We start from the raw sequence: 26,894 nt of genomic DNA, 5'->3' as shown, positions 1-26,894 counted from the left end.
AAATAAATAAATAAACACTGCAAACTGAAGAGGAGAACTGAATCTGTGAGAAAGCAAAATGGACAGATTCACCCATCCCTAGTATAGACCAGCCTTCTCAAACTTGGTGTTCCCCCTCTCCCAAGATACGTTAGACGCCAGCCCTACTATCCTTGATGGTTGGCTATTCTGGCTGGGGATGATGAATTTTGTAGTCAAACAACTTGTCGCCTCAGCAGGACCCACACCCCCATTTGCCCATGTGAAGTTCAGTGACAGCTCCAGAAATGCTGAGCATTTTGGCTAATCCCCTCAAAATGTCCTCCATATGATTCACTTTGGCCGGACCCTTCAAATATTGATTTATACAGGACTTTTTCCAGAATCTAGTACACATACCTAGCATGCAAAACTGTAATACACAATTTTGGAGGCCAACTCACATAACTAATTATTGCTGTGCCAAAAACCTGCAGTCCAATTTCTGAAAAGTTTTCTTCCCCTATTAAATAGGCTTTCATTTTTTTATATATAAATCTGTCTCATTCAGAAGGTCTTTTAACATTCTGCCACCATTATGCTGGGTGTAGAGTTTTGAGCTCACCTTATCACAGCAATATGGCCAAAAGCGATGTGGGTGTGTTTTCCCATTCTCCAGTGCTCTGCAGCATCCTCACTATCCACATTTCCTGATCTGAAAAAGCCTCATGGAAGGATGGAAGCTGGGGAGGCTGACTTTTGAGGGCTTCAGATCAGTGTGTCCCACTGGTTTTATTTTTAAGGGAAGTTTTTCCTTTTACCTATATATTTCCCAATTGATTTTATAAAATGAAAATATTTCTCTTAAAAATAACAATTAGTAGCTGTCAGGCACACGGGAGGCAGCCTCCCACTCTGCCTGTGTTCAGTAGCTAAGGTGTTCTGCAGTTTTCAGAAAGCACAGGCACCCAGGAAGGCTGCAAAGTACAGACCACTGGTCAGATCATTTGTGGAATCCAAGAAAAGACCCTTGCAAAGATCCCCCAGCCACCTCAAAAGTAAGAAATTCACCAGACTTTCCCCTACCCTTTCATAATTTTTGAATGCAATTTCTTTTCCCACGACAGATAATGGCAGCCAATGGGGTGTAGTGAATAGTGTCAGCCTAGGACCTTGAAGAACAGGGTTCAAATTCCCCAATGGTCACTGGGTGACCATTGCCTCTTAGTCTAACCTACCCCACCTTAAGCTCATTGGACAAAAAGGTGGGATATACAATAAATGCAATTAATAATAGTAATAATTAATAAAACAGGCTAACTTTCTGACACAGCTCTACAACCAAACCCTTAGAAAAAATGCCGAAGAGTTGTTATGTTTTCAGGTATATGCTTGAGACTTTTCCCATTGTGAATTGTGAATATGGCAAACTGGTATTTGAAAGTGCATGCATCACGCTTCCACACTTGTCTGAGAGGGGGAATTGGCCAAAGTTCAAGCAAGAACTTGCTGGTGAACCCAGGCATTTTGCTGCAGACTGTGAGCCATGGGCCAAAGGGAGCTGACGAGAAGGAAATGTGGAAGATTAGGCTTTAAGTTTCTGTGTCAAGGCAATGGCATGATGCTTATATCAGCCTTTGTTCGAGTCAGAAATTTTCAGAACCCTGATCAGAAGCCTTCCTATTAAAAAGTCAGTATATACTCCAGCAATCTGTTAGGCAAACTTCCCATCTCTTTCCCGGCTTAAGTGGTTCAGGAGGACGGGATGGATTTGCATGTTTAGAGATGCACAGCTCTCTCCTGAATCCAGATTTTATAGCTAAAGTCTACATTTGTTGTTTTATACATATTTGACTGCTTTTTAGTAGTTTACTAGTGACTCCTCTCTGTGTACAGATCTGTAGCGATTCGGCTTACAAGGGGTGGCAACTAGACAGGAGCAATCTTTTTGCCATCCTAGTGCTGAAAATATTGCCGACCAGCTGATTAGATGAGTGTCTGCAATTCAATTAAGAATGTTGCACTGGGGTCATATAATATAAATGGAGATAGCACCTTTTGCCTGAGTTACGGCCTTGATAATTCAGCACTGCTTTGTTGTTATTTACGAGGGCAACTTCTCAAAGCAATCTGCATAGATCCTGCTATAAAGCAAGGTGGAAACGTTTTGCCATGATGTCACATCACAGCAAAAAAATAAAAATAAATGATAATAAAGAAATTCCTTCTCGTTCCATCGCCTTGCTTACAAAAGAAAACTAATCACTTAGCAATGTACTGGTCATGATGAAACAAATGTGGAAAGTCTAGTGAACTTTTACAGTGTGTGTGTGTGTGTGTGTGTGTGTGTGTGTGTGTGTGTAGAACCTCCACTAGAGTGTATTGTTTTGCTTTTTAAAAGGAAGATACAGAAGATGACAGAAGGCCCAAATGGCAGTTGTAGTCTCTGAGGCAGCTTTCCCCACCTGGGTATACTCAAGATTGGACTACAGCTCCCATCAGGTCCAGCCAGCATGGCCAATAGTTAAAAACAATTCCCATAGCTGGGTGAAGGGAGATGGAACATAGCTAGCCTATGTGTTCTGGGCAGTTGCAATTAAAAAAAATTAGAAGATGCGTGTCCAGGGTCGCAATCTACCTGAAAGTCTCTTGATATTATTTTTACGGATCGTTTCCTTTTTCTGAATCTGGCTCATCCAATTAGAGTGGTACCTCGGGTTACATACGCTTCAGGTTACAGACTCCGCTAACCCAGAAATAGTACCTGGGTTAAGAACTTTGCTTCAGGATGAGAACAGAAATCGTGCTCCGGTGGCACGGCGGCAGCAGGAGGCCCCATTAGCTAAAGTGGTGCTTCAGGTTAAGAACAGTTTCAGGTTAAGAATGGACCTCCAGAACAAATTAAGTACTTAACCCGAGGTACCCCTGTAGAATGACTACAAACCAACTTCCATTTCATTTCAGAGAAGTTGGTTCACCCGCCACTCTCCACCAAACACACCCACCACCCCAGGTCTCCTAACTGAAACCTTCAGTTTCGCGAAGCATCCAAACAAACGAGGCAGTGTTGAGTGTGGGGCACATTTCCTTCCAAAGACAAGTTACGATGCATAAAATTTAAGAAGAAACTCTGCTACTAAACAAGAAGCCTTCTCTTTAAACATTGCGATTTCTTTACCAAGGAAAGAGTTGAGAACAAACAGGTACTCGAGTGTTTTGGCTCAAGCTAGCGGGAGACTCCAGGCTGGATATAGCAAAACGTGACATGAAATAATCCTTTACTTTTGTGGGGGTCCCCTTTGCACAGATTCATATTTGCCTTGTTGTTTAAGACTACAGAATAATAATAATAATAATAATTACTACTACTACTACTACTACTACTACTACTACTTCTGTACACTGTTTAAAAAGGTTTATCATAGGAGAAATGAACACTAAAACGCTGACAAAATTCCCTGGTGAATTCTTACTTTAGAAACACACACACACACACAAGCAAACTTAGGTTCCCCACTAAACTTAAAGTTGAAATAATGAGAACTTGAAATTGACACATCTGTCCATTCCTAAACAAGGCTCTGCCAGGTTGTTTCTTTCAATTTCTGACCAGTTGCCAGGAAATCAAAGGGCAAGGTTGTTCTTCCAAACAAGTTTGTTTTGTTCAGCCAGAGACCTCTGGTAAGTGGTCAGCTTTGGTGCTGACCTCCTCCCTCCGTTCCATGGGCTTGCAATGTTCTCCGCATCTGCACATACAATATAATGTACCAGTTGAACGCTGAGGATGTAGACTGGACTTGCTCCACTCAAATTCCTAAGAAGCAAGGAAGTTGGATAGATATATTAAAAAATAAACACATAGCATACCACTGGATTGAACCTTTTGGCAGATGCTGCTGTTCGTGGAGCTGGAAGGTATCAGATGAAATGGTGTTGTGTTTTAGTGGCATTTGTTACTTATGGTGGAAGGTCCTGTGAAGGAACTTGCAGGGGCCTTTGGCTGCTGCAAGCAATGACACCCAGAGCCAGCTCTGCCATCTTGGTGATTTTGGAAAAACTTGGATGGTCAGTGCAAGAGACTTGACTGCCTTCTATCACCAAATCCTTTGCTGCCTTACAGCTGTGGTGGACCTTGAGATCTCAGATTTCAGTGGTGCCCTGTGCAGTAGCAAAATTTGGTGCCCCCTGCCTCTTGCAATCCATTCTAAAGCATAGTTGTGGCATCCCCAAGACTCCATGCCCAATGTGACCAAATCAGTCACGCTCCCTTAAATCCATCTCTGTTTATAGTGTACCCTAATGACCATGTGTGCACTCCACTCAACATCTGTGGCCTTGCTCCTTGTGTTCCTGCTGAAAGGTTTGGTGAGCATCCATTAGGAGCAGGGCCTTCTTGGCTGTGGCATCAGATACACTCCCAGCTCCCAACTTTCTGGTCCTTTAGGAACCAGGCTGCAATCTGGCTCTTTATGAAGGCCTTAGGACCTAATGACTTTTCTGTACTTGTTTTTTTTTAAAAAAATAAGGATTTCCTTGGCCCTCCCCCTGCTGGTTGGGTCAAGCTTTGAGACTTTGCCTTTTGGAGGTAGCTTGCGGCACTGTGTGGCTTCCTCATACCCAGAGATTATCTGTACCCAAACTTTGTGGTGCAGATTATTCCATGAAACACCAAGGTCTGACTGAGTCCATGTCTATTGCCTCTCAATTTCCACTTGTTCTTATTTGTGGTTAAAAATGGGGGGGGGGGAGGGACACGGGTGGTGCTGTGGGTTAAACCACTGAGCCTCTTGGGCTTGCTGATCAGAAGGTCGGTGGTTTGAATCCCCGCGACGGAGTGAGCTCCCATTGTTTGATCCCTGCTCCTGCCAACCTACCAGTTTGAAAGCACAAGGTGCAAGTAGATAAATAGGTAAACAGTGTTTCCGTGCGCTGCTCTGGTTCACCAGAAGCAGCTTAGTCATGCTGGCCACATGACCTGGAAGCTGTATGCCAGCTCCCTCGGCCAGTAAAGCGAGATGAGCGCCGCAACCCCAGAGTTGTCCGCGACTGGACCTAATGGTCAGGGGTCCCTTTACCTTTACCTTTAAGGTATACCTTGTGTATATGCTTCATGAATTTAATGCTTGGGCAGCTGGTTGTTGTTTTAATTCAATGGATACATAAAAATGTAGTAACTTAATTCAAATATTCTTGTAAAGGATATTCTTGCATTGCAGGGGGTTGGACTAGATTACCCTTCTGCTCCCTACCAATTCTATAATTCTGTTGTTGTTAAATAGCATCTAGTTTCTGCCTGGCTGTTGTTATTCCAAAAGGCTGAAAACTGCTCACTTGTGTATATGTGAAATGCCAGTCAATGTGACTTCTTTGCTAAGATGCTTGGACTGCAAGAAAAAACAATTTAAACGAGTGTTCCTTGCTAGCGCAGTCCAGGAATTGAAAGGTTATTGTTGTAGCAGCTGCAGTTTATGAGAGGTAGAAGCACATGCTACTGTGTTGCAGCTATTGATATTTATCTATGCAAACGTTAAGCTTTTTGAAACGTAATTGTTAGGATAACACCACGAAATAATACCTTCAGATAGCACATCCCCTCCCATAACTCAAACCCAAGTCCCCTACAAAGGGCTGCTTTCTCATATGCCTTTGCAGCCTTCTTAGAACTAAAGTATTATCTAAGCCGTGGGTAGGCAAACTAAGGCCGGGGGGCTGGATCCGGCCCAATCGCCCAATCATTCCGGCCTGTGGACGGTCCGGGAATCAGCTTGTTTTAACATGAGTAGAATGTGTCCTTTTATTTAAAATGCATCTTTGGGTTGTTTGTGGGGCCTGCCTGCTGTTTTTACATGAGTAGAATGTGTCTTTTTATTTAAAACGCATCTCTGGGTTATTTGCATAAGAATTCATTATTTATTTATTTTTCAAAGTATAGTCCGGCCCCCCACAAGGTCTGAGGGACAGTGGACTGCTGAAAAAGTTTGCTGACCCCTGATCTAAGCATTCCTCACAAAGTTTTCAAGTAACAAACATATTGGCCCGTTCAGACTTATTACCTCTCAATGGGTTGTGTGCAGAGATATATAGGTACGTGAACAGGTAGACCTGGTGTAGTTCAGTTGCCCAGGGAATGCGGGATCTCAGGACATGTAGTTCAAGTGTTTCAATTCAGCAGTCTGTTCGTGATTAGTCATGATGTTGGGTGTCATGAGCAGGCATCCCCAAACTCAGCCCTCCAGATGTTTTGGGACTACAACTCCCATCATCCCTAGCTAACAGGACCAGTGGTCAAGGACGATGGGAATTGTAGTCCCAAAACATCTGGAGGGCCGAGTTTGGGGGTGCCTGCCCTAGAGTCTAGACGTGACCAAGACACCAAGTCAGAGGCTGCAGTGCCCATCTGGTTGGGGAGCCAGATTAGGTTCCATTCTACTGAGTCTGATGCTGGCGATCAAGAGGACTCTGAACCTAAGGCAGGGAGGTTGGAACCGCTGAAACAAATCTTGCAGCAGCAGAGCCCATATAACTGAAGTCAGTATAACTGTCAGTTCCAGTTTCTCTTCCTCCTTCCCAGTATATAGCTCAGGTCACAACATTTCTTCATCAGCTGGTGTGAATATTTTTCTGTAATGAAAATCTGTTGGCGTTCTAGTGTGCATTTCTCCCAAAGTACACATTTTTGTATTCAATTTTGCCTTTTTTTGCAAGCGATTTCTCTGTTAGAATGCATTAAAAAAATCACTACTATTTACTTTTTAAGGCACAATTTTCACCATTATATGCATTTCTGTACTTACTGTTTGGTTGGAGGACTGCGTTGCAAAATTCAAATAATAGCTGTGTTTCAGTTCCTGGGTCGAATGCGAAAGTGTGAATAAGATGGGATTGAGCTAAAATGCAGACCAAACTAATGTTCTTTCCAAACTCTAATCATTGTACAGATGTTGTGCTATGAATGGCAGAACTAGTTACCTGGGCTCTGTGATTCTTGATGCGGGAATAAAGATGAAAAACTCAGCAGGCGCTCTGGGGTAGCCGTTAGGTCATTGCGAAACCCAATCACCTCTTAAATTTACCCAAAGTTTTTTTTTAAAAAAATAGAATGCAAGTGTAAAGCGTTCCATCTAGCCAAAATACCTCCCAATTTCTGGGGCGCGTGTGGTATTTTCAGTCATATGAGTGTGAAAAATTGCCTGTGAAATTTTTCATCAGGTGAAATTAAAAACTAATTTGAGGCTTTGTTTTAAGAGGAAACTTCAGAGGAATAGAAGCCTAAATGAGCTAGAAATGCCTCTTCAAGAGACTGCCTGTTTGCTTGCTTGTTGCACACCTTTTCATTAAAATGCAGCAAACAAATCAATCATAACGTCCCCCCTTCTTCTGCTTAATCTTCTATCTCACTCTAGTGGCAGAATTCTTCTCCTTTTAACAGAAAACCCCCTGTTAACATCCCAAGGGCTGCATTCCCTTCTGGACAATGTTCAGGGGTCATGTTCTAGTGGCAGGTGGGTCCAGAGGTGAAAGTGGGCGGAGCAACAAATATTAATTTCAGCTTTGTACAATAGGCTAGTTTCTACACATAGCCCTCTCTGTCCTCTACCCAGGCAGGCAAGAGTCATTGCCAGAGTTCTAGGGCACATTCCAGCCAGGCAGAAACACGTAAGGAGGCTGTGAAGCAATGCAGAGCAGTGTTTGTGGCCTGGGACGAGTTTCAAGGATAGGACAGAGACCCTGCGCCTGAGTCTCCTGATCCTTGATGTAGTGTGCATATGTTGTAACCTGTTGGAAACGTTTTGGGGGCTGCCTCTGTTTTCCCTTTTGAACTCCTCATGCTCTTCCCAACAGAGCAAGCCACTGCTTTTTCACTCCTTATCTGCACCGGAAATAACACAGGCCAGAAAACAAAATAATGCATTCTAATAATCCATGGATGGTGACAAGTGCAAACAAATGGAACAAGTTGCCAAAGCAGATGGAGGGCTGTATCTGGTGGAGAAGCTCAGAGCGAATCTTGCAAGGTTTTTTTTCCCCCCTCCCTGCTGAAGCAAATTCAAAGCTGACATTTGCTTTAATAATTTCTACTTAATTTGACATTACGATTTCATGCAAATACCATCTAATTTTTCTGTAAAAAAAAACAACAAAACAAAACCCACATCCTGATTTACTGTGAAACTACCTTGCTCTTCACTAGATATGATTTATGGCGGATGTTGTTGGTTTTTTTTTAATTGTTCATCTCTTCCGGCATCTGGCACAATAAAGATTGCGATTTTGTTTTCACATATGTTATGCAAGAGGAGATCAGGATGTGGAGTTGTTTTAGCATCAGGCGTGTGTGGTTTAATTCTCACTTCCAGTAGCAAAACATTCTGTCATATTTTCAAGAAGGCTAGAAAGCATTTCATTCTGATATGTGTTCCTTGATTGTGATTTTAACCTTCTGTTCTAAGCTTTTTAAAAAAACAACAACAACACAAAAACCCTCTGTGTTTTTTTAAAAATCAATTTTATTAAGTGATCCACTAAAAAAAAAGAACAACCCCCACACCATTTCAATAATTGTGTTACATTTGATTGCCAACAAACACAGCAATACACAATGGAGTAGCCATCTCTTAATTGCTGAGTTCTGTGGGGTCAAATTCTACCATTTTATGGATCTGTGTATCCCAAGAAAAGCAAGTACGGAATATTTGCACCTAATAGGCTGGCCTCCTTTAAGAGGAGAAAACATGGCTCAGTGGCAAAGCACATTCTTTACATAAGAAGGTCCCAGTTTCAATATTTGCAGTATCCAGGTAAGGGTGCAAACCCTGCTATGCCCCCACTAGTCAGTGTCATCCCAGCCAGCATACCCAATGGTTAGGGACAATGGGAATTGGAGGCTGCACCATGTGAACTATCCCGGAGTTAAGCATGTACCCTAGATTGCAACATTGCTCATAGCCCAGAAGTGGGGAAACATTTTAGGCCCAAAGGGGTGTGGGGCCACAGGCAAGAGTAGAAGGAACAATGGGTGTAAATTGAACCTTTGTACAGTAGGCTAGTTTCTACATGTGCTCACATAACCCCTCTCTGTCCTCCATCCAGGTGCAATCAGAAATCAAGGACATATTCCAGCCAGGCAGAAACATTTCAAGGAAGGTGTGGCGAAGGGCCGGTGTGGTTTGAGAATAGTCCTGAGGGTCTGATAGAGAGGGGGGAACATTTGGCCCCCAAAGATGAAGCTCCCCAACCCTTGCCATAGACCGAAGTACTGTTGGAATAGCATGAGACTCTTAATCTCAGGTCATGAGTTCGAGTCCCACATTGGGCCAAAAGATTCCTGCATTGCAGGGCTTGGACTAGATGACCCTTGTGGTCCCTTCCATCTCTACAGTTCTATGACTGGAGGTGTCTTTCTTTCTGTGAGGTGCGTAGGGATTCCTTGACTAGCATACTGATGTGGATAGGTAGGAAGTTTAACAGTGGCGGATAGGCTATATTCATGATGAATTCTTGAATTATCTTTCTGATTGCCTCTCTCTCTCTCTCTCTCTCTCTCTCTCTCCCCTCTTCCTCCTCCTCCTCCCTTTTATTCTCTCAGCTCCGCTCGCCAACTAATGCCTGGGCTCTGATTCCAAATCCCCTCCCCACCCACACTTTGCTGACATCATAAATTATCCAGATCTAAATGGACAACATTCATTAGCCAGGCACTTTAACGAAAGAGCTTGCTCAGGAGCCGCTCGCAGTCCCCCCCCCCTTTTTATTAAAAGTTAAAATGCTCCTGGCTGTCATGGAATGAAGTGAGGGGAGCTGGGCGGGCGAAGGCAGGTTAGAGGACAGTGCCGCAGAACTAATAAATAAAAATAATAGCGATTACCGTTGGCTGAGTGACCCGGGGAGGGTAGCAGTGCTGGGCCATTTGTTGTTTCCTTTTCACTTGTCAACAGCCAGTGGCTTAAAAGCCTTAGCCTTTGTTCGGGGCCTAATAGCACCTGTTGGGATGATGAGGAGACAGCTGTCAAGGAGAGGGAGGGAGAGAGAAAGGGGGAAAAATGATGAGTGGAAGCAGTGGGGGGGATGCCAAGGAGGAATAGGCCCCCCATTAGTCAAAATAATATATGTCCTGATACAAGAGCAATTGGAGAGTTCACATCGGATGCTAAAGAAGGTGTAACTTCTCTTTCTCTGCATGTTCCTCACCTCCAAAGCCTTCCTTTTCCTTCCAAGAAATGGGGGCCTTCACTGGAGAGGGCTAAAAAGAGGCAATATCGCCTAGTGGTTGGAGAAGGAGACCCAGGTGCACCATGAAGCTCTCTGGGCAACCTTTGGCTAACCCAATCTTTGTGGCCCAGCAGCCCCCAATCTTTGTTCAGATGCTCCACAGATGCTCCCTTTGAAGAAAATTTGCAAATTGAATCCTGTGGGATTGAAATTGCAATCTAATGAAATGCGATATTTTGAGAAATAAAAATGCAATTGAAAGTCATGCGGCGTCTAGCACAGCACATCACAATCTGCAGTGGACCAAAATAACAACAACGTTAAGTGATCTGCCAAGGATCTGTGGGAAAATAAGTTTTGGAGCCACCGGGTTGGTCTTTCTCTCCAGGCCTAACATACTTCACAGGAAAAACAGCAGAATGAGTCTTGTGGCCCCTTAAAGACCAAGCAGTTTAGGATAGCATAACAATCTGCGACTCAAGCTCGCTTTGTCAGGTGCATGAAATGAGATCTTCTTTGTCAGGTGTAGAAAGGAGAAAACAGCAAAGCATGAGTTGAATAGCAAAGAAAAGCAGAAATGACAGTCAGTGGTAAAGTGGGGAGGGGCTGGGGAATTACTGTGCCCTGAAAGAAGGGCATTTGTGATTAATCAATCCTTCACTGTGGGAGCACGTACTCCCTGGAACTCCATGCCCATTGATGTTAGGCAAAACCCTTTGTTGTACCATTTTCGACACCTGCTAAAAACTTTTTTGCTGAGGCCTGCAATTTTAACATGAAATTTTATTATGCATATTTATTTTAAAACAACCGATCTCATTATATTTTGATACATTTTATGTGAATTTGTTTTTCAATGTGTGTTTCTGTCACTATTCTTAGTGAGTACCGGTATTTTACATTGTCTTCCACAAACTGCTTTGAGGTTATTTTTGTTGTTGACTGGGTGGTATATGAATTATGTCAAAATAAGCACAAACAAATACTAACCTAACGAATGAATAATGTCTTGGACATTCCGAGAACGTTGAAACCTGGTTTCGAATTATTTTTCCTATGCCTATTCCAACATTAGCTTGAATGAACCGCTTGTTTTGAGGGCACTTCTTATTTTAAAGCAAATACGAATCTGTAACCAACATATCTGTATGGTGGCAGCAGGTGAACGGCTTCTATTGACATCCCAAACTGGGCTACTGTTGCTTTAACTCTGCAAGTTACACAGAAGTCTTCAGTTTCTTTATGAGCACACTAGGGTGAATATTTTGTCTAGCTGCAGGGGGAAAGCTTTGTCACGACTTTGCTGACAATAGACTTAGAAGTAAAATGGTCTGCTTTTGGTGCCTGGAGGTTCTGTGGTCTATTGTTAGTTCACAATGGATTTCTATTGCTGCATTCCTGCTTTGCAAAGGTTTGTTAGCTTTTAATGACTGACAGTCTTCTACTGCAAATACCATGGTATTCTGGCCTGTTTACTTACTACTCAAGGTTTTGTTTTTTTTAAGGAACAGCAGAAAGGGGGGGAAAAGAAAATAGCAATGTTTTAGATAACCTATTCAGGATTGTTGGGTTTTCTTTTTAACTCTTGATGAAGTATTCACTAGCAAAATACAGTCTATTTGTTAGTGAGGCACAGGGGGAATAATCAATCTTATATAGACTTTCTGAATGCTTGGATCAGCAAATCACCACTGCCTTGGATATGGAAGGTTGGCAAACACAGACTACATCTTTCTCAGGCATGGCAGCACAGTTGTGGAATACCTTTCCAAAGAAAGCCCACCTGGCTTCCTCATCCCTGGCCTTCCATTGTTTTTGTGGGCAAGTGTAATATTTGAAAGTGCCTTTTGCCAAAGTTTTGAATTCTGCTGGCTTACGGTGCTTTTCGTTCGCCCTATCCTGTGTTTTATTTAATGCTTTTTGTTTATTTTAAGCATATTGTTAGCTGTGTAGGCCTTTGTTTTTAGGGGGAAAGTAGGCATTTGTTCGTTTTTGTTGCATAGTTTATGCACCACCTTTCAGGGGACAGCATTTTAATAAGAAATAGGTAGAGGTTCCAGCTTGTTCTGTACAGTGTCCTGCACACTAATGACATACAAGAACCTAGGAAATTGCCTTATACTGAATCAGACCACTACAATGGCTGGCAGTGATTTTCAATGGTCTCCTCTAGTCCCACCTAGACACACCAGGGAGCATATTTGGGACTTTCTCCATTCAAAGCATTTGTGCTCTCTTTCTGAGCTACAGCCATCTTCATTTAAATTGTGTCTTTTAAAATCCAGTCGACTTAGCATTTACAAGTTGCTGTTGACTGGTGATTTCTTAACTTGGGGTAAATAACTTAACAGGTGGACCCAAGCCTACTTAAAGCAAAGTGCTCTTATGTGACTATTAATAATTTCTGTAGTAATTTTCAAGGTACAAAATGTTACACATTTCATGTATAACACTTACAGTATGTCTGCTGCTAAGCAGACATTTAGGGAACGATCCAAACCCAAGATCCACCAGGATGAGTGTCGTTTGAGATAGGTCTTTCTCCTGCTCAGTTGGCTGAAGTCCCTCGCCTCTGCTCAGCCAGAGATTACACCAGTGTAGGTCTTCAGCCAGGGCTCAGCTGGCTGAGTCAAGGTTAGGGTAAGTCCCAAAAAAGGAGTGTTCTGGGAGACCATAAGGGGGCCAGGACTCCCACTCCTGAATGGCGTTTGGAATAGGAGTAAGTTAGGTATAATTTATGCCAGCGTAACACTGCCTTCCTATAATTTGGACTGCTGTGTCCAAAAGCCAAGCCCCAAAGCTAGCCTTATTATGCCACCTATGCCCAGGTAACCATTTACCAGTAGCAGTCAATGGGTCAGGGTGGTGGCGCTTATCCAGCCTCCCACCTGGTGCTGCCACCGGCAAGTTTGTAATGTGACAACCATGCTGCTGCTTCTCTGCTCTTCCTTCCAGTAAACCACATAAATGCCACTGACAGGAGGTCAGATAAGTTCCCCGGCTTCACTGACCACTTACGGCATTTAAGACAAGGATGTACAGTGGTACTTCAGGTTACAGACTCCGCTAACCCAGAAATAGTACCTCAGGTTAATAACTTTGCTTCAGGATAAGAAGAGAAATTGTGTGGCTGTGTGGCAGCGGGAGGCCCTATTAGCTAAAGTGGTACCTCAGGTTAAGAACAGTTTCAGGTTAAGAACAGACCTCCGGAATGAATTAAGTTCTTAACCCGCGGTACCACTGTAATTATGACAACAGTCCTAAGGTCAGTTAGGTGTGGTTTGGCTGACCAAGGTTACTCAGTCAGTTTCATGCTGGGTGTTTAAATCTGGGTCTTCCCCATCTATAGTAAATAATTCAGTGCACCGCAATAAACGGGTCTCCACTCCTAGTATCTAGAAAGCTGAAGCAGAAGCTGTCTGTGTTAAGTGCCTTCAAACCCTATATTCATCTCTACTACTGAGCTGTGTGACGGATGTAGCCTCTTGGAGCAAAACAACCAAATGAAAACCTGACCAGACCCATTATCTAGTGCAGGGATGAGGAACTTGAGGACCTTCAGATGTTGTTGGACTATAACTCACCATCATCCTGTCATCATTTGCCTTGGTGGATGGAGTTGGAGCCCAACAGCAAATGAAGGAATATAGGTTCCCTATCTCCCACCCTACTGGGTAGGCAGCATGAGTGGAAAATCCATAGGCTAGGAGTGAGGGGCCTCAAACCCTGGGGCTGACTAGTGCTTTCTGTCAGAGCAGACAACTCATGGGCTGGATGAGCTAGCAGTCAGACTCAGGATAAGACAGATTCACATGCTCGCACTTCTATGTTACCAGCTTGGGAGCGCTCTGTGTTAGAACTAATATGGGCAGGGCAGTCTGCAAATGTCCACACGTTGCCCACATCAGTCCTGCCCTGAGACTTGAGTTGTGTCACTGACTCCTGAGAGTATGTTGCTGGCATGGGAGGGAGCAGGCAGAAAAACTTCAGCAAAATTAGCCAGCCAAGATAATGAAGGATCCTTGTAATGCCTTTTTATTTCAGTGGAGGAAATTAACCAGTTGCTAATAATTGCATGGTCTCTAGGCCAGACGGTCCCTTTGAAAAGTTAACATGTACTCTCTTTCCGTTCCTAGTAGGGGGTAAACAAATGGCGGCACCAAAATACACATAAGCACAAATGTGGAGAATAGCAGTTATATGTCTTAGATCGAGATAGTAAGGGTGGCTATTGTTATTTAGATGGAACATACTGGAGCACTTATCTTTTAGTACACTCCATTTTCGAACTGAATGCAGCGCTAATCGCGGGATTGAAAGCTATTGTAATTGTGCACCCTTCTAAATGCTGACAAGAATATACAATTACATTGTTTGGAACAGAGTTTAACATCCTCTGGGTTGTATTAGCATTTGTATTTACTTATGCATTAAAAATCTGCACAAAAAAAGCAAAGGCAAAAAGCAAGAGTTATAAATATTAAACCCCCCCCACGCACATACACACACAGATAGATATCCACTCTTGTCTGAAAATTCTGAAAGTATATATTTAAAGCAAGTGATATATGTAGATATGAAATTAACAAATAAATTGGTTTTCTTGTGCTGCTTCTGGGTATCCTTGAAGCATCTCGTTGGCCCCTGTGAGAAGTAGATAGGCCCTTGGTTTGATCCAGTGGGGCTCTTCTACGTATAGTTATACTGGCTAGAGCATGGTGTTGATAACGTCAGGGTTGTGGGTTCAATCCTCAGATGGGCCACCTGCATGTTCCGGCATTGCAGGGAGTTGGACTAGATGACCGTCAGGGTCCCTTCCAACTCTACGATTCTATAATTCTTCTACACCTTCTTTTTTAAACAGGAGTCACTGCCACAAGATGCATTATTATAATAATAAGTTATCGTCTGCCCTTCACCCTGGGGTCCCAGAGGGGATTACGATGACTTAAAATGCAACATTATAAGAATCATTTTTAAAAGATAATAATAATTAATAATAATAATATAATACAAAAAATATAGATGGCCATTTGTCATGGGTGCTTCAACTGAGATTCCTTCATTGCAGGTGGTTGGACTACAGGTTGATGACTCTTGGGTCTCTTCCAACTCTACAGTTCTATGATTCTGTGAAAAGAGTGATTGACAGTAATGATGATAATGATAATGATAATAATATTAATATTTTGTACCCCGCTCATCTGGCTGGGTTTCCCCAACCCCTCTGGGTGGCTTCCAACAGAGATTAAAAATACATTAAAACATCAATCATTAAAAACTTCCCTAAACAGTAGCTCAAAATGCTTTTAAAAGTAGGATTAGGTAAGTTTTGGAGGATAGATCTGCCAGTGGCTATTAGTTATGACAGCTGCATGGAAACCTCCAGGTTCCAAGGAAGAACCTGCCACTGAATGCCAGTCGCTGGGAAGCCACAGCAGGACAGGGCTGCTTCCTCCAACCAGCGGTGTAGCGTGGGTTGTCAGCACCCGGGGCAAGGCAAGTAATTTGCGCCCCCTAACCCCTAACCTGCCACCGCTGCCAGCTTCTTCTTGCTGTTGCCTGGTCTGGTCTGGTGTGGTTCTCTCCCACGCTCAGCGCTGCGCTGGGCGGCCGCTGCACTGTCCCTCCCCCAGATAGTCCCTCGCTCTCTCTCCGCACCGCACGCCTGGCACCCACCCCCTCCACAGTGGGCGGCGACCGAGCGGCTCGGATCGGATTCGCACAGCCAGCACTGCAGTGAGAGAGAGTGAGTGAGCCAGGTAGGGGCAGAGAGCTGCGAGTGTGAGCGCCCCCCCCCCAGATGCTGCACCCGGTGCGGCCGGCCCCCCCTGCACCCCCCACGCTACGCCACTGCCTCCAACCCTTGCATTTGACTGGCCACCAGGGGCAGATCTACTATGGAACTGGTGGAGCTAGTCCCTTAAGGGCCCCTAGTCCTGGAGGGACCCTGGAAGAGACTTTAGCCCACGTGGCTTAACTTTTTTGGGTCTGGTAGACCCAATTAGACTCAATTAGATCAATATTTTGTTTTATATATTTCAACAGTCCCAGAGTTTGAGAGTCGGTAGCATAGATGTTGTAAAGGTGTGGTGATCTGTCATGGAACAACCCCATTGAAGAAGATAACAGTGGTTACCCAGACCCTCATTGCTGGTTGTGCCATGATAGTTTAAGGTACAAGCTCCCCCCAAAACAACGTAGGTCCACTGTTGCTGGCTGTTGTGGGAGAGAGGATTGTGGAGGACTAGGTGGACCTTTGATCTGATATAGCAGAACTCTTCTTCTGTTCTTATACCTCGTAGGACTCCTTTCAGTCTTCTTCCCAGATTTTTCAATCCTCGCAAAGCATTTATCATCCTGAACTTTGCCCGATTGTTATTATTTGTTTGCTGTGTGTTTTTGTGTGTGTTACTGGGGGCGGGGAGTGTCTTGCCACAGCGTGCTTACCACCACACTGTGTTTAAACACGTTGTAAAGTGGATGTAATTGTAAACACACCGAGGGATATAATTACATGTAGCAGATTTAGGCGCTAATTCTTTGCCTTTTATTTATTTTCCCTCCCCCCCACACACACTCTGCATTTTATCAACATATATATATATGCATACAGACACCCTTAAATTGACAAGCATCCATTATAGGCAGAAACTTGTTCTCTAAATTGAAAAACAATGAGCGCCAGTTTTCTGTGAGCCCATTGTCATATGGAATGGCTTTGTTCAGTAAGAGGAAAAAGCTAATGATTTTGAAACAGCAGGTGACAAAACACATTCTTTTTTTTTCATTCTCTCCCCTCTTATCAGTTTGTTGATGAAGTCATTATGAACTGGGGTCCAGGATAGGGTAGCTCTTATTTTTAGCAGATAGACTTTTAATGAGTTCCATTGTGCCATCAGTCATGTTGATTCACTTACATTTTTTCCCTCTTTCTCTCTCTCTCTCTCCTCTTCATTCAGAAACCCCCAGTATTGAAAAGCTACTATCAAAAGATTGGAAAGACAAGCTTCTTGCCATGGGATCAGGGAACTTTGGAGAAATAAAAGGTAAATCCTGTTTCTATCACCTGAAGGGATGCAATGTGGGGGGCAGGAGATTGAAAATGCATTGCAATATATGTGAGTTCAATTAGCACAAACGAAGCATGCCGTCATTTGCTCTTTTCCATTTCTGCACTTTTTCGCTGGAGCAATGTCTTCAGGGCCAATCCTGCTCTTCTGAGCATGCCAAAACTTGGCAGGGCCTTCCTTTTGCAGCTGAGGCTCTCCATCAGTCCACAGCATCTTGTCCCTGTGTGGGGTCTGGGAGTACAGGCTGCTCTCAGTAGAAGCAGGAGGTTGGAGAGTCTGGAGAAGACCTCTCAAGAGCATGGTGAGATGCAGGAGGGTCCTTGTTGTTTAGTCGTGTCCGACTCTTCATGACCCCACCGACCAGAGCATGCCAGGCACTCCTGTCTTCCACTGCCTTCATGCTGGTAGCTTTGAGAACACTGTCCAACCATCTCGTCCTCTGTCGTCCCCTTCTCCTTGTGCCCTCCATCTTTCCCAACATCAGGGTCTTTTCCAGGGAGTCTTCTCTTCTCATGAGGTGGCCAAAATATCTAGGCTGCATTTAAATGGCCCACTTGCAACATGCTTGGAAAAGTGTCTAATTGATGTTTATAATAGGAGCTGTAGTGAGCATAAGATTGCACCCTTTAGGCTGCTCTCATCTGGAAGACGGTGCCGCATCTTCTACTGTGATGAAAAATCCCATGAGCAAAACTACTGGGCCCATTTCCATGCAGTTGCTCTTTTGTGGGTGAGTGGGTTTCAGTCACATAGTGTCAGATGCAGATTGTGCAGTTATTGATTGATTGATTGATTGATTGATTATCTACCATGCCCAGGGTGGCAGGCGACAAGCAGTAAGACAATTAAAAAGCAAATACTTAAAAGATCTTAAAAACATACAGGTGCAGGTTGTGGAAGGTCTTCAGTGAGTGCCAGAAAGACTAACAGATCAGGTGCCTTCCTAATATTTAGCAGGCAGGAATTCCAAAGGGGTAGCTGCCACAGCACTTGAAGACCCAATTCCTACATTGTGTGGAATGGACGTCCCAATAAAAGTGGTATCTTGCATGAGGCCTTCACATGCCAGAGTGCAGTGATCAATGGGGTACATAAGGTGTAAGATGATCTTTCTGTTATCCCCGTCCCAAGCTATGTAGGGCTTTATGCGCCAAAAGCTAACACCTTGAGCTTAGCCTTGCAGATGGTCGGCATCTGGTTAAAGTGGATTCGATGCTCTGGCACCATAAACCTGCTGCCACAAATAAATAAATAACTGGAGTTTTTGCAGGTCACCATTCAGTGCGCACTGTAGTAGGAGAGGTTACAGGTGGAAGAATGTTATTTATGCACTGCATCCATGTGCAGGGAGTGCATGCAAACTGACCCCAGTTGACTCTCATAACAAGAGCCCTTCTGGATCAGGCCAAGGGCCCATCTAGCCCAGGATCCTGTTCTCACAGTGGCCGGCCAGATGTTCATAGGAAGCACACGAGGAAGACATGAGCACAAAACCACTATCCCCATTTGTGATTCCCAGCTATTAGTATTCAGAGTCATACTGACTCTCAATATTGGGAGCAATTTATACAGAGCAATTAGTAGCCATCGAAAGCGTTCTCTTGCCTGAATTTGTCCAGCCTTCGTTCAGAAACATTCCAGATGGAAGCCATTGCTACATGTTGTAGGAGCAAATCCCGTAATGGTAAAGTACTTTAGTTTCTCCTCAATCTTCCAACGTTCATCTTCACTGGATGTGCTCAGGTTCTAGTATTTTGAAAGAAACCTGCACACCGTACATAATTTCGTGCTTGCCTGTCATCTGCTACTGTTGCAAAATATTGTTTGACCCTGGGTGAGGTGTGACTGTTCTATTCGTAGGATTTGATCATTTAATCATTTGCACAGGCAAGCCATCACTTAATTCTGCTATATCCAGGGAGCATGAACTTGCATTTGTGAAGCAGCCTATCATTTTACGTCTTTATCTGAGGCCATTATAGAAAAGGCAAGAGTTCAGCCATACCTGCAGAGTTAGGTCTGCTTCAAGTCGGGAACGCTGCTGACTCGAGCATGCTTTTGTTTTGATGTACATCACGTTGCTGTGTTACCATAAAGGATGGGGAAGCCACAGGCCTTGGGGGTCAAATGCGGCCCTCCAAATTCCTCTATCTGGCCTCCGGGACTTCCCAAACAACACCCATTTCCCCAGCTGCAAACCCCCTCACCCCAGCCCAGGCCTCTCATCCTGACCCTGCACTGCACTTTCCTTGAGGGTAGTTGATAGCTGGAAGAGGTCCTTGATAATGCTTCTAGCTTGCCTGGTTGTAGGATAGTGAGGGGTGTGTGTGTATGTGTAGAACTAGTCTCTGGGACAAAGGCCAAATTTGCATGTGTTGCTTTTCCCACTTTTGCTTCTGGCCCCACCCACCACTGTAATGTGGCCCCTTGAAAGTTGCCTATAAAGGAATGTGGCCGAAAAAGTTTGTTTTGATGTTAGGCAGCTTCCTCTGTTCCTATGAGGGGGCACAACAGAAAGTGCTTTGCCCAGGAAGCTCCCAAAACTTTGGTAGTTACACTGGTCGCAAAAAAACCCCCCAACCATCCTTGGCAAATTCATCCATTCATGCCACTTTGTTTTTCTATATTAAGCAGTTTATAAATTCTTAAAACAGGTAGGTAGGTAGATTGCTTTGGTCTTTACTTTCATTTTGAGGGAGAAGGAAGGAGGTTGCCAGGCTGATCCTTCAGGTCCCTGGCATGGGGCACTCATGCCACCACCAGGAGCACAGGAACGAGAAAATGAGCCTGAGCTGAGCCACGTTGCAGCTGTATTTCTTGAAACAACACAACGGTGTGTGCAGCCATCACACGTGTATTGGAAAGAAGTCTTTCATCATTCTTTCTCCATGAATACGAGGTTATTTATTACAAGCTCGCCAGCTCCAAAGTTTTAATTAATTCTTTGATATATTTGTCTTGGCAGTTGCCGTTTTGGAAAAACAGCCACCAGACACCTTGGGCATTGAGATTTCTTTGCCCTGGAATGTGTGCAGTGCTGGAGTTCTAAAGCCTTTTGTAGGGATGGGTGTGTATACCTTACCCACTAGCCCCTCAAAAAACAGCAACCCCACACTGACTCCCACCCCAAACTCCTTCCTCATCTACTTCCAAATAAGTTAGAAGAATGAGCCAAAAGGGGGAGGGGGGAATGGGAGAATGAAAAAAGAAGGCTCTGTTAGCCTACGGGGGTCTCATTGACATCTCCTCCTCCTTGGTAACTTAAGAGGGGAGTCCACTAGAGGTGTATACTGGGCCACAAGATACATCTTGTATCTGTAGCATTAAGAATCAACCCGGTCGGTTTCAGTTCCACTCTGTGTGGTTTCCAGTTCAATTTGTTAGTTGCATTCATATCATATACGTGAAATCCGAAGCTCTGCCCACCCCTCTCTCCATTGACTATAATGGAGAATCTAAAAATAGCCATAACTTTTTGTCTTCCTTTAAGAGGCAATGAGGGTTTGCTGAATGAGGAGGGAACGTACTAGACCTTGAGTGGGGAACGAGAGAAATCTATATTACAAATATTAATAATACTGGCCGATAAGAATTCAGCATATTGAAATCACAGGAACACTCAAAAGAGAAAAAGAGGAGGAGGAAACTTTGAACAAGACCAGGAGAAAAACCAGCTGGAAATTAATAATAATAATAAGGCAACAAATGAACACGCAGTCATATCACCTGGGGACAGGGGACTTTAAGAGAAGTTTACACAAACGTAAAGAAATGTAAAGAAATGGAAAGGAAAGCAAGTAATTAAAAATCGCTGTTTGCTGGAAAACAGAAAGGGGTTAGAATAAAAAGGAACAAATGAGTTACATCAAACATTGCTTCTTCAGGTTGCTGTGATTGGGGTGCCCTGGGAAAATAATTTGCATGTGTTCAAAACCTAGACCTCTCCATCAAAATGAAATATTCCCCCACCTTTCCAGCCTCCCTCACTTGAGATCAGGGTGTTTCCTTAGTCAAATTGGTTTCGCCTTAAAAAACACACACTGCAGTCCTTTATTTTAATAGCAAAATGCAGATTTTGGGGATGCCTCTGTCCACAGAGTGATTCAGGACATTGGGGAGACTCTGACCTGATTCAGCAAGCCTTGTTGACTTCACCATCTGATTTGGGGATAGGAAAAACCTCACCTGCATCATCCCCGTTCTCTTCATAATTTGGACCACACACGGTGTTGATGCACACCTCTAGAATCTACTTATCTTGATTCTTCGTTAGTTGTCATCTCCACTCAAGTATTTGGAGAGCCGCTTTTTGGAAAACAACCCCATGTCACCAAGCTATTTCCCTCCCTTCCAAATATTCCTATGATAGGTGAGAAAAGGCCTGTGAATTACTGTGGGGAGAAACCGCTTGACCTCAAGATCTTGTTAGTGGAGGTTAAGCTATACCAGACAAGCTTAGTGGGGGGTTAGACTGTGCCTTGAGAACATTTTCTTCAGTGGTTGCAATGCTGTCATGGAAAGAGCAAGACCAGAGAGGTGCCATAGCAAGGTCTTCTCCTGTAGATGATAATAGCTGTGATTTCTTGCTCACCTGAACCATTGCATTTTGTGCTGAATCCCAATGGGGCAAGAGAGCATGAGAAACCCAGAAAGTGGACCAATCTCTGTGTGGATACAGCCAAGAAAACCTGCATTGGAAATAATGGGTTGGAGCCAGACATATTATTATTATTACATCATCATCACCATCATCATCATTAATTACCAGCCCTTTCACGTTATGGTTCCAGGGTAGGTTACAACAATATAAAATACAATATTAGATACAGTATAAATATTTGCCATAGGAAGAAAAATACAATCAGAAAATATAGGTTGGTTCCTGAAAATATATATCCCAGGGCAGGAGTATCCCTCCTGTAAATCCATTTGATAACTACGCTCCATATTGAGATTTCATCCTTTGGAGGAGTGTGGTGTGTTTTCATGTTTCAGTTATGATTCCTGTGATGGGATTCCTGTGAAAACATGTTGTGTGGATGCTGCCAATTATTCCTGGAAAAGAAATTCGGAATTTGTTTCTGCTCTCGAGGTTATTGGCATGCAGTAGGCAAACTGGCACCAGGACATCTTCAAGGGAAATTTCCAAGGCAGGAATGGGGGGAAACATGTTGTGAGAATGTTTTTTCACCTGTGCAGAGTTACTTGAGAACGATTTTGGATGGTGCTGCCTGGATTTTTTTTGTCTTTATCACTGAATTATACATTAGTCATAAACACAGATTGACGTGCATCGTAGGTGAAGGCTGTTTTCTTTCTCCCCACAATTTGGTTGCCACCACACTAGGCATCGTATAGCTCAGTCCTATGCATGTTTACCCAAAAATGTGATCATTGCTGTCCCTGCACAGCTTTGCAATTTTAATAGTTTTCAAAAGGAAGGAAATGCTTACAGCGGTGAGAGCGAATGAGAGAGTCTATCAGGAACTTCTTGTTTCAATTCTGGATTTGTGTGTGAAAGAGACAAATGGAAAAATCACTGTAAACATCATATGTGATGAATTTCACAGTGACAATTCATGTTCGGCAATGTTTTCCATATTTATTAGTGAAGCCTTGATATCTCAGATCTGCTAGGTGTGAAAACCTACTTGGTGTGTATAGTTTGCTCTCCAGTCTACATATCTGAGGCTCATCTAGCCATCACTGGACTGCTTTCATTCCCCTGCCCCCCCCCCCAAACATTTGAAAATCAATGATGCTGGTCTTAGTTTGAACTTTGCCAGTAATAATGGGCATATAAACCTATCAGACTGCTCTGTTGTTTGTCCCCCTTTGCCAGGTTGGGAAACTGCCAACTTTCTATATTTCTGTAGAACACAGGCAGTTCTACCCACAGGATGAAATCATACCAGAATTTAGCAAATATATTAACGTAGCACCAAATGCATTAATATCCTATTTTGCAATATTCAAGATTGAGCCCATTTTCGATGGTGGTGCCACAAACATTCCTGACCATTGCGGGTGGGTCTGATGGGAGTTGGAATCTGACAACATGGGGAGGGCAATAGGTTAGCCATCCCTGCTCTAGAATGAGCCCAGTAGCTAAACATCCCCAGTCACACCTGTGTGTGTATGTTCTACAAACAACAACTTAGAAGCAAAGAAAGGGAACTTCCCACATAGCGGTGGGGGGGGAGAGAGACTGAGGTGATGGAACAGCCCCCCCCCAAGTGAATAATTATCATGATCAAAACCCTACATTAAAGTTGCAATGGGGGGGGGGAGGCACTAGGCAAATGTCTGTCTTTTCAAATAGCAGCTCTTGGGAGAGATAATCTTCATCAGGAAAATATTGCAGGCAGAACAGTTGTCCTCCCCTCCTTATTCTGTTGTCCCCAGTCCAATTCAACACATACACCATAGCTGTTCTTAATTGTGGTGGGAAGATCTATCAATTTCAATATCTCATTTTTAAAAAAGCATTTTGAGTTCAGTTCTCCATATTTCCACAACAGTCTGCTATTTTTTTAAAATAAAGTCCTAATGAAATTGCATCAACATTTTAGTACAATTTATCTTAATATGCATAATGCACTTCTGTATGCCGTTTTCATGAATACGCACGCACAGGGGTACCTTGGTTCTCGAACTCAATCCGATTTGGAAGTCCGTTCAACTTCCAAAACGTTTGAAAACCAACACGTGGCTTCTGATTGGCTGATTGGCCCCGGAAACAATGCCGACAGCCAAAATGGATATTTGGCTTCTGAAAAAATGTTTTCAAACCGGAACACTTACTTCTGGGTTCGCGGCATTCAGGATCCAAAATGTTCATCAGCTAAGCCCTTCGGGAACCAAGGTACCACTGTGTGTGTGTGTGCACATGCGCACGCATTTATATACACACTTTACAATAGTGTATGTGTTTTTCTATACATTGCTTAGATGGAAAACCTATTCACAAAATTTACAGCAGTGTGAAATTCAAAGGATTTCGGTGCTTCGGTTCACATTTTGTTTCAGAAAGTATGAATTAATAAGGTTTGGGAGATTCCATTGCAGATCTCCCATGTAATGTGTAGTTTGGCTCAAAGGGTACCTTTGTCTCCAAGTCATAGGTTGCACTAGAAAGTTTCGTATTACTGGGACGAAATTGACCCTCAGTCTCACCTGCTTACAATTGGTTTTGACTTGGATAATGTCACTGCGGTAACTCCAGATTTAAAAGGAACACCACCAGAATTGTGGCCTCAACACGCCTAATCTTAGTTCATTAAATCCCATTTGGCCTGAAATAGACGTTTATTTGAACAGTATAGCTCTGTATCGTGGAGCGTAGAGGACATCAGTAACAGGTACTTATGTCAAGCTGTGTCTAACATATGACAGGCCTCTAGTCTGCTGAAAACTAAACCCTTATATGCTAGTGTCACCAAGATGGGGCAGTGGGTTCTCTTTGGAGAACGCTCTTACAACTGCCAATAATGGATTAAGAGAAATAATCCATTCAGTGATACTATAGCTCATCAGAGCCTGTGAATTAAAGACATATGTTATGTAGATTCGATGTATGGATTAAAAAGGATAATCTGTTAGGTGACATACAGAAACTTGAGATAAGTGGGCTAGGCAGATTCTGTATACGGATTGTGACAGATAATTCCATTTAAGTAACACTGGACAAGTTGAAAGACAAGCAAGGTGTTGGGGGGGGGGGGAAGCGCTCCGGTTATGAAGGGTAATCCACTGCGTGACACTTGGGATCTTGTAATCAGGAAACTGAAGACAAGAAAGCTACAAGGGTTCACCACATTTCCCTTCGGAAAGAGGAGGAGGAGGAGAGAGCCATGATAAGGAGATTATTCAAGAGGACAAATGTTGGTTTAAACCCTTTAGTTAATACTAGCACAGATTCCCTGAGAGATGCTGTAAAGCAGCATGGCCCCAGAGTAGCTATGTGAATGTAATTTATTTGTTCTTGAGGAATTTTTAATGCATCTCTCTTTTTTTGCCAGATGTGTCAGAACTACTGGGTTCTCTTTTAATGATAGCTTTGTAGCTGTTGTTGTTTTTTCAAATGGGGGACAGAGGGAGAGGGAGGGGAGGGGCAGAGAGATTCTTAATCAAATGAGGTAGGATGCATGTAATTATTTGTCACTCCTTATGATACATTCAGTGTTTACTGCAGCCCATGCTGTTTCTTCTCCCTTGGCTTCTCTTTAATGTATTTGGAGTTGGTAATGGAAGGCATCTGCCTTGGGAAGGCTCTCGCCTGAGAAATATTTCCAGAGGGGGAGAGGGTGTGAGGAGGGGGACACCTCCAAGAGCCTCTGCTTTAAGGAGGGACTCTGCAGAGCCTGGAGGATGTGGCTGTAGCCCGGTAGTTAGAGGCCTGGGAGTCTGCACTAAGCCTCTCCCCAGCCATATTTCCCTGAGGTGAAAAGTTCTGGGAAGAGTAAAGCTTAAGGATACAGTTCCCCACCTCCTGCTTCAACCTAAACCTTGTCCGCACTACCTTGCATCTGTTCGGCAGACTCACCAGCCCCAGGCCTCGGCTGAATTTGGGGAAGGGTAGCTCAGCACCAGCTTTGCAGGCAGCAGGTCCCCATCATCTCCAGGTGAAACTGGGAGGGATTCCCTGTTCAAAACTCTGGAGAGCTGCTACCAGTCAGGGTTGACTATTGTTGTAAACAAAAATTGCCCTTTTCCCTTATGGGGTATCCAAGAGCCCATATAGAGTCCTTACACAGGTTCCCTATAGGTAGGAGAAGATAACAGAGGCCAACCAGAGAATATTGAGAAGCAAAGCAGCTAGTAAGCCTGATTTTTATTAAAACTGTTGCAACAGGGTGCTCCCCTCACCCACAAGAGAGAGGAGGGACCCATAAAAAATGGCGTGCAAGGCCTTATAAAGACTTTTGAAATTGCCACCCTGTAGATCAAGACCACCCCCAGAAACATCATACATACATTACAGAAGGTGGTGTAACCTTAGACTACCCCTCAGATACATCATACCTACATCACAGAAAAGGCGGTCTTAAAACAGAAATTTGAATGTTGTTTTTCTCCTGTCCTTGTTTATCTTCTGTCTGGCAGGTTACTTGGTTGGATTGCCTGGGGAGCCTGGCCAGTTTTTTGTAATGATAAATACTTAGTTCCTGGGCCAGGTCACAGGCTCACACCCTATTCAAACACAGACATACCCTTAAGACAGGATTTGTGAAGGAAAAGACAATGGGGAGGTTTTTCCATTTTCCTTTGACCTTGCAGAGAAAACATTTGGTCAGTTTGGGACAGTTTGGGAATCAAAATGGTTCCAGGTCGGTCTTCCTGTGCTGATCTATGTATGTGCTTGGTTGGTACACTTATGAACATTTAACATATATCTAAGACCTCAAAATTCCTATCACACTATGCTGGTAGACGAATGGTGTGGCTGGGAATGAGGTCTGTGTTCAAGTGGTTTTGAAGATGTTGAGTTTCAGGCACTTGGATGAGGTATGGAGGAGAAGCAAAAATGAAGGAAACACCATCAAAACCTGTCTAATATATGACTAGGGGAAGCTGCAGTAGCCCATAACATCTGGACAGCAGCAGGCTGGCAAATACTGCTTTGCTGAAGTACTTACATTTGCATAGAACCAT

At 43.6% G+C, this 26,894-nt stretch overlaps 1 protein-coding gene across 6 annotated transcripts in view; it reads left to right on the top strand.

Annotated features, from left to right (window-relative positions):
* Window positions 1-26,894, top strand: part of SOX5 (SRY-box transcription factor 5) — a 764,489-nt gene that overhangs the window by 533,079 nt on the left and 204,516 nt on the right. For all 6 annotated transcript variants that reach the window (XM_081022783.1, XM_081022784.1, XM_081022785.1 and 3 more), the window contains one exon: window positions 17,130-17,216. In XM_081022783.1, coding sequence (XP_080878909.1) covers window positions 17,130-17,216 — 87 coding nt within the window. The remainder of the gene's footprint in view (window positions 1-17,129; window positions 17,217-26,894) is intronic.

Source organism: Podarcis pityusensis (genome assembly GCF_964106645.2).
Source record: "Podarcis pityusensis genome assembly, chromosome: 10".
NCBI classification, from domain to species: Eukaryota; Metazoa; Chordata; class Lepidosauria; order Squamata; family Lacertidae; genus Podarcis; species Podarcis pityusensis.
The sequence above is the reverse complement of the archived record's forward strand: the minus strand, read 5'-3'. Positions and strand labels throughout refer to the sequence as shown.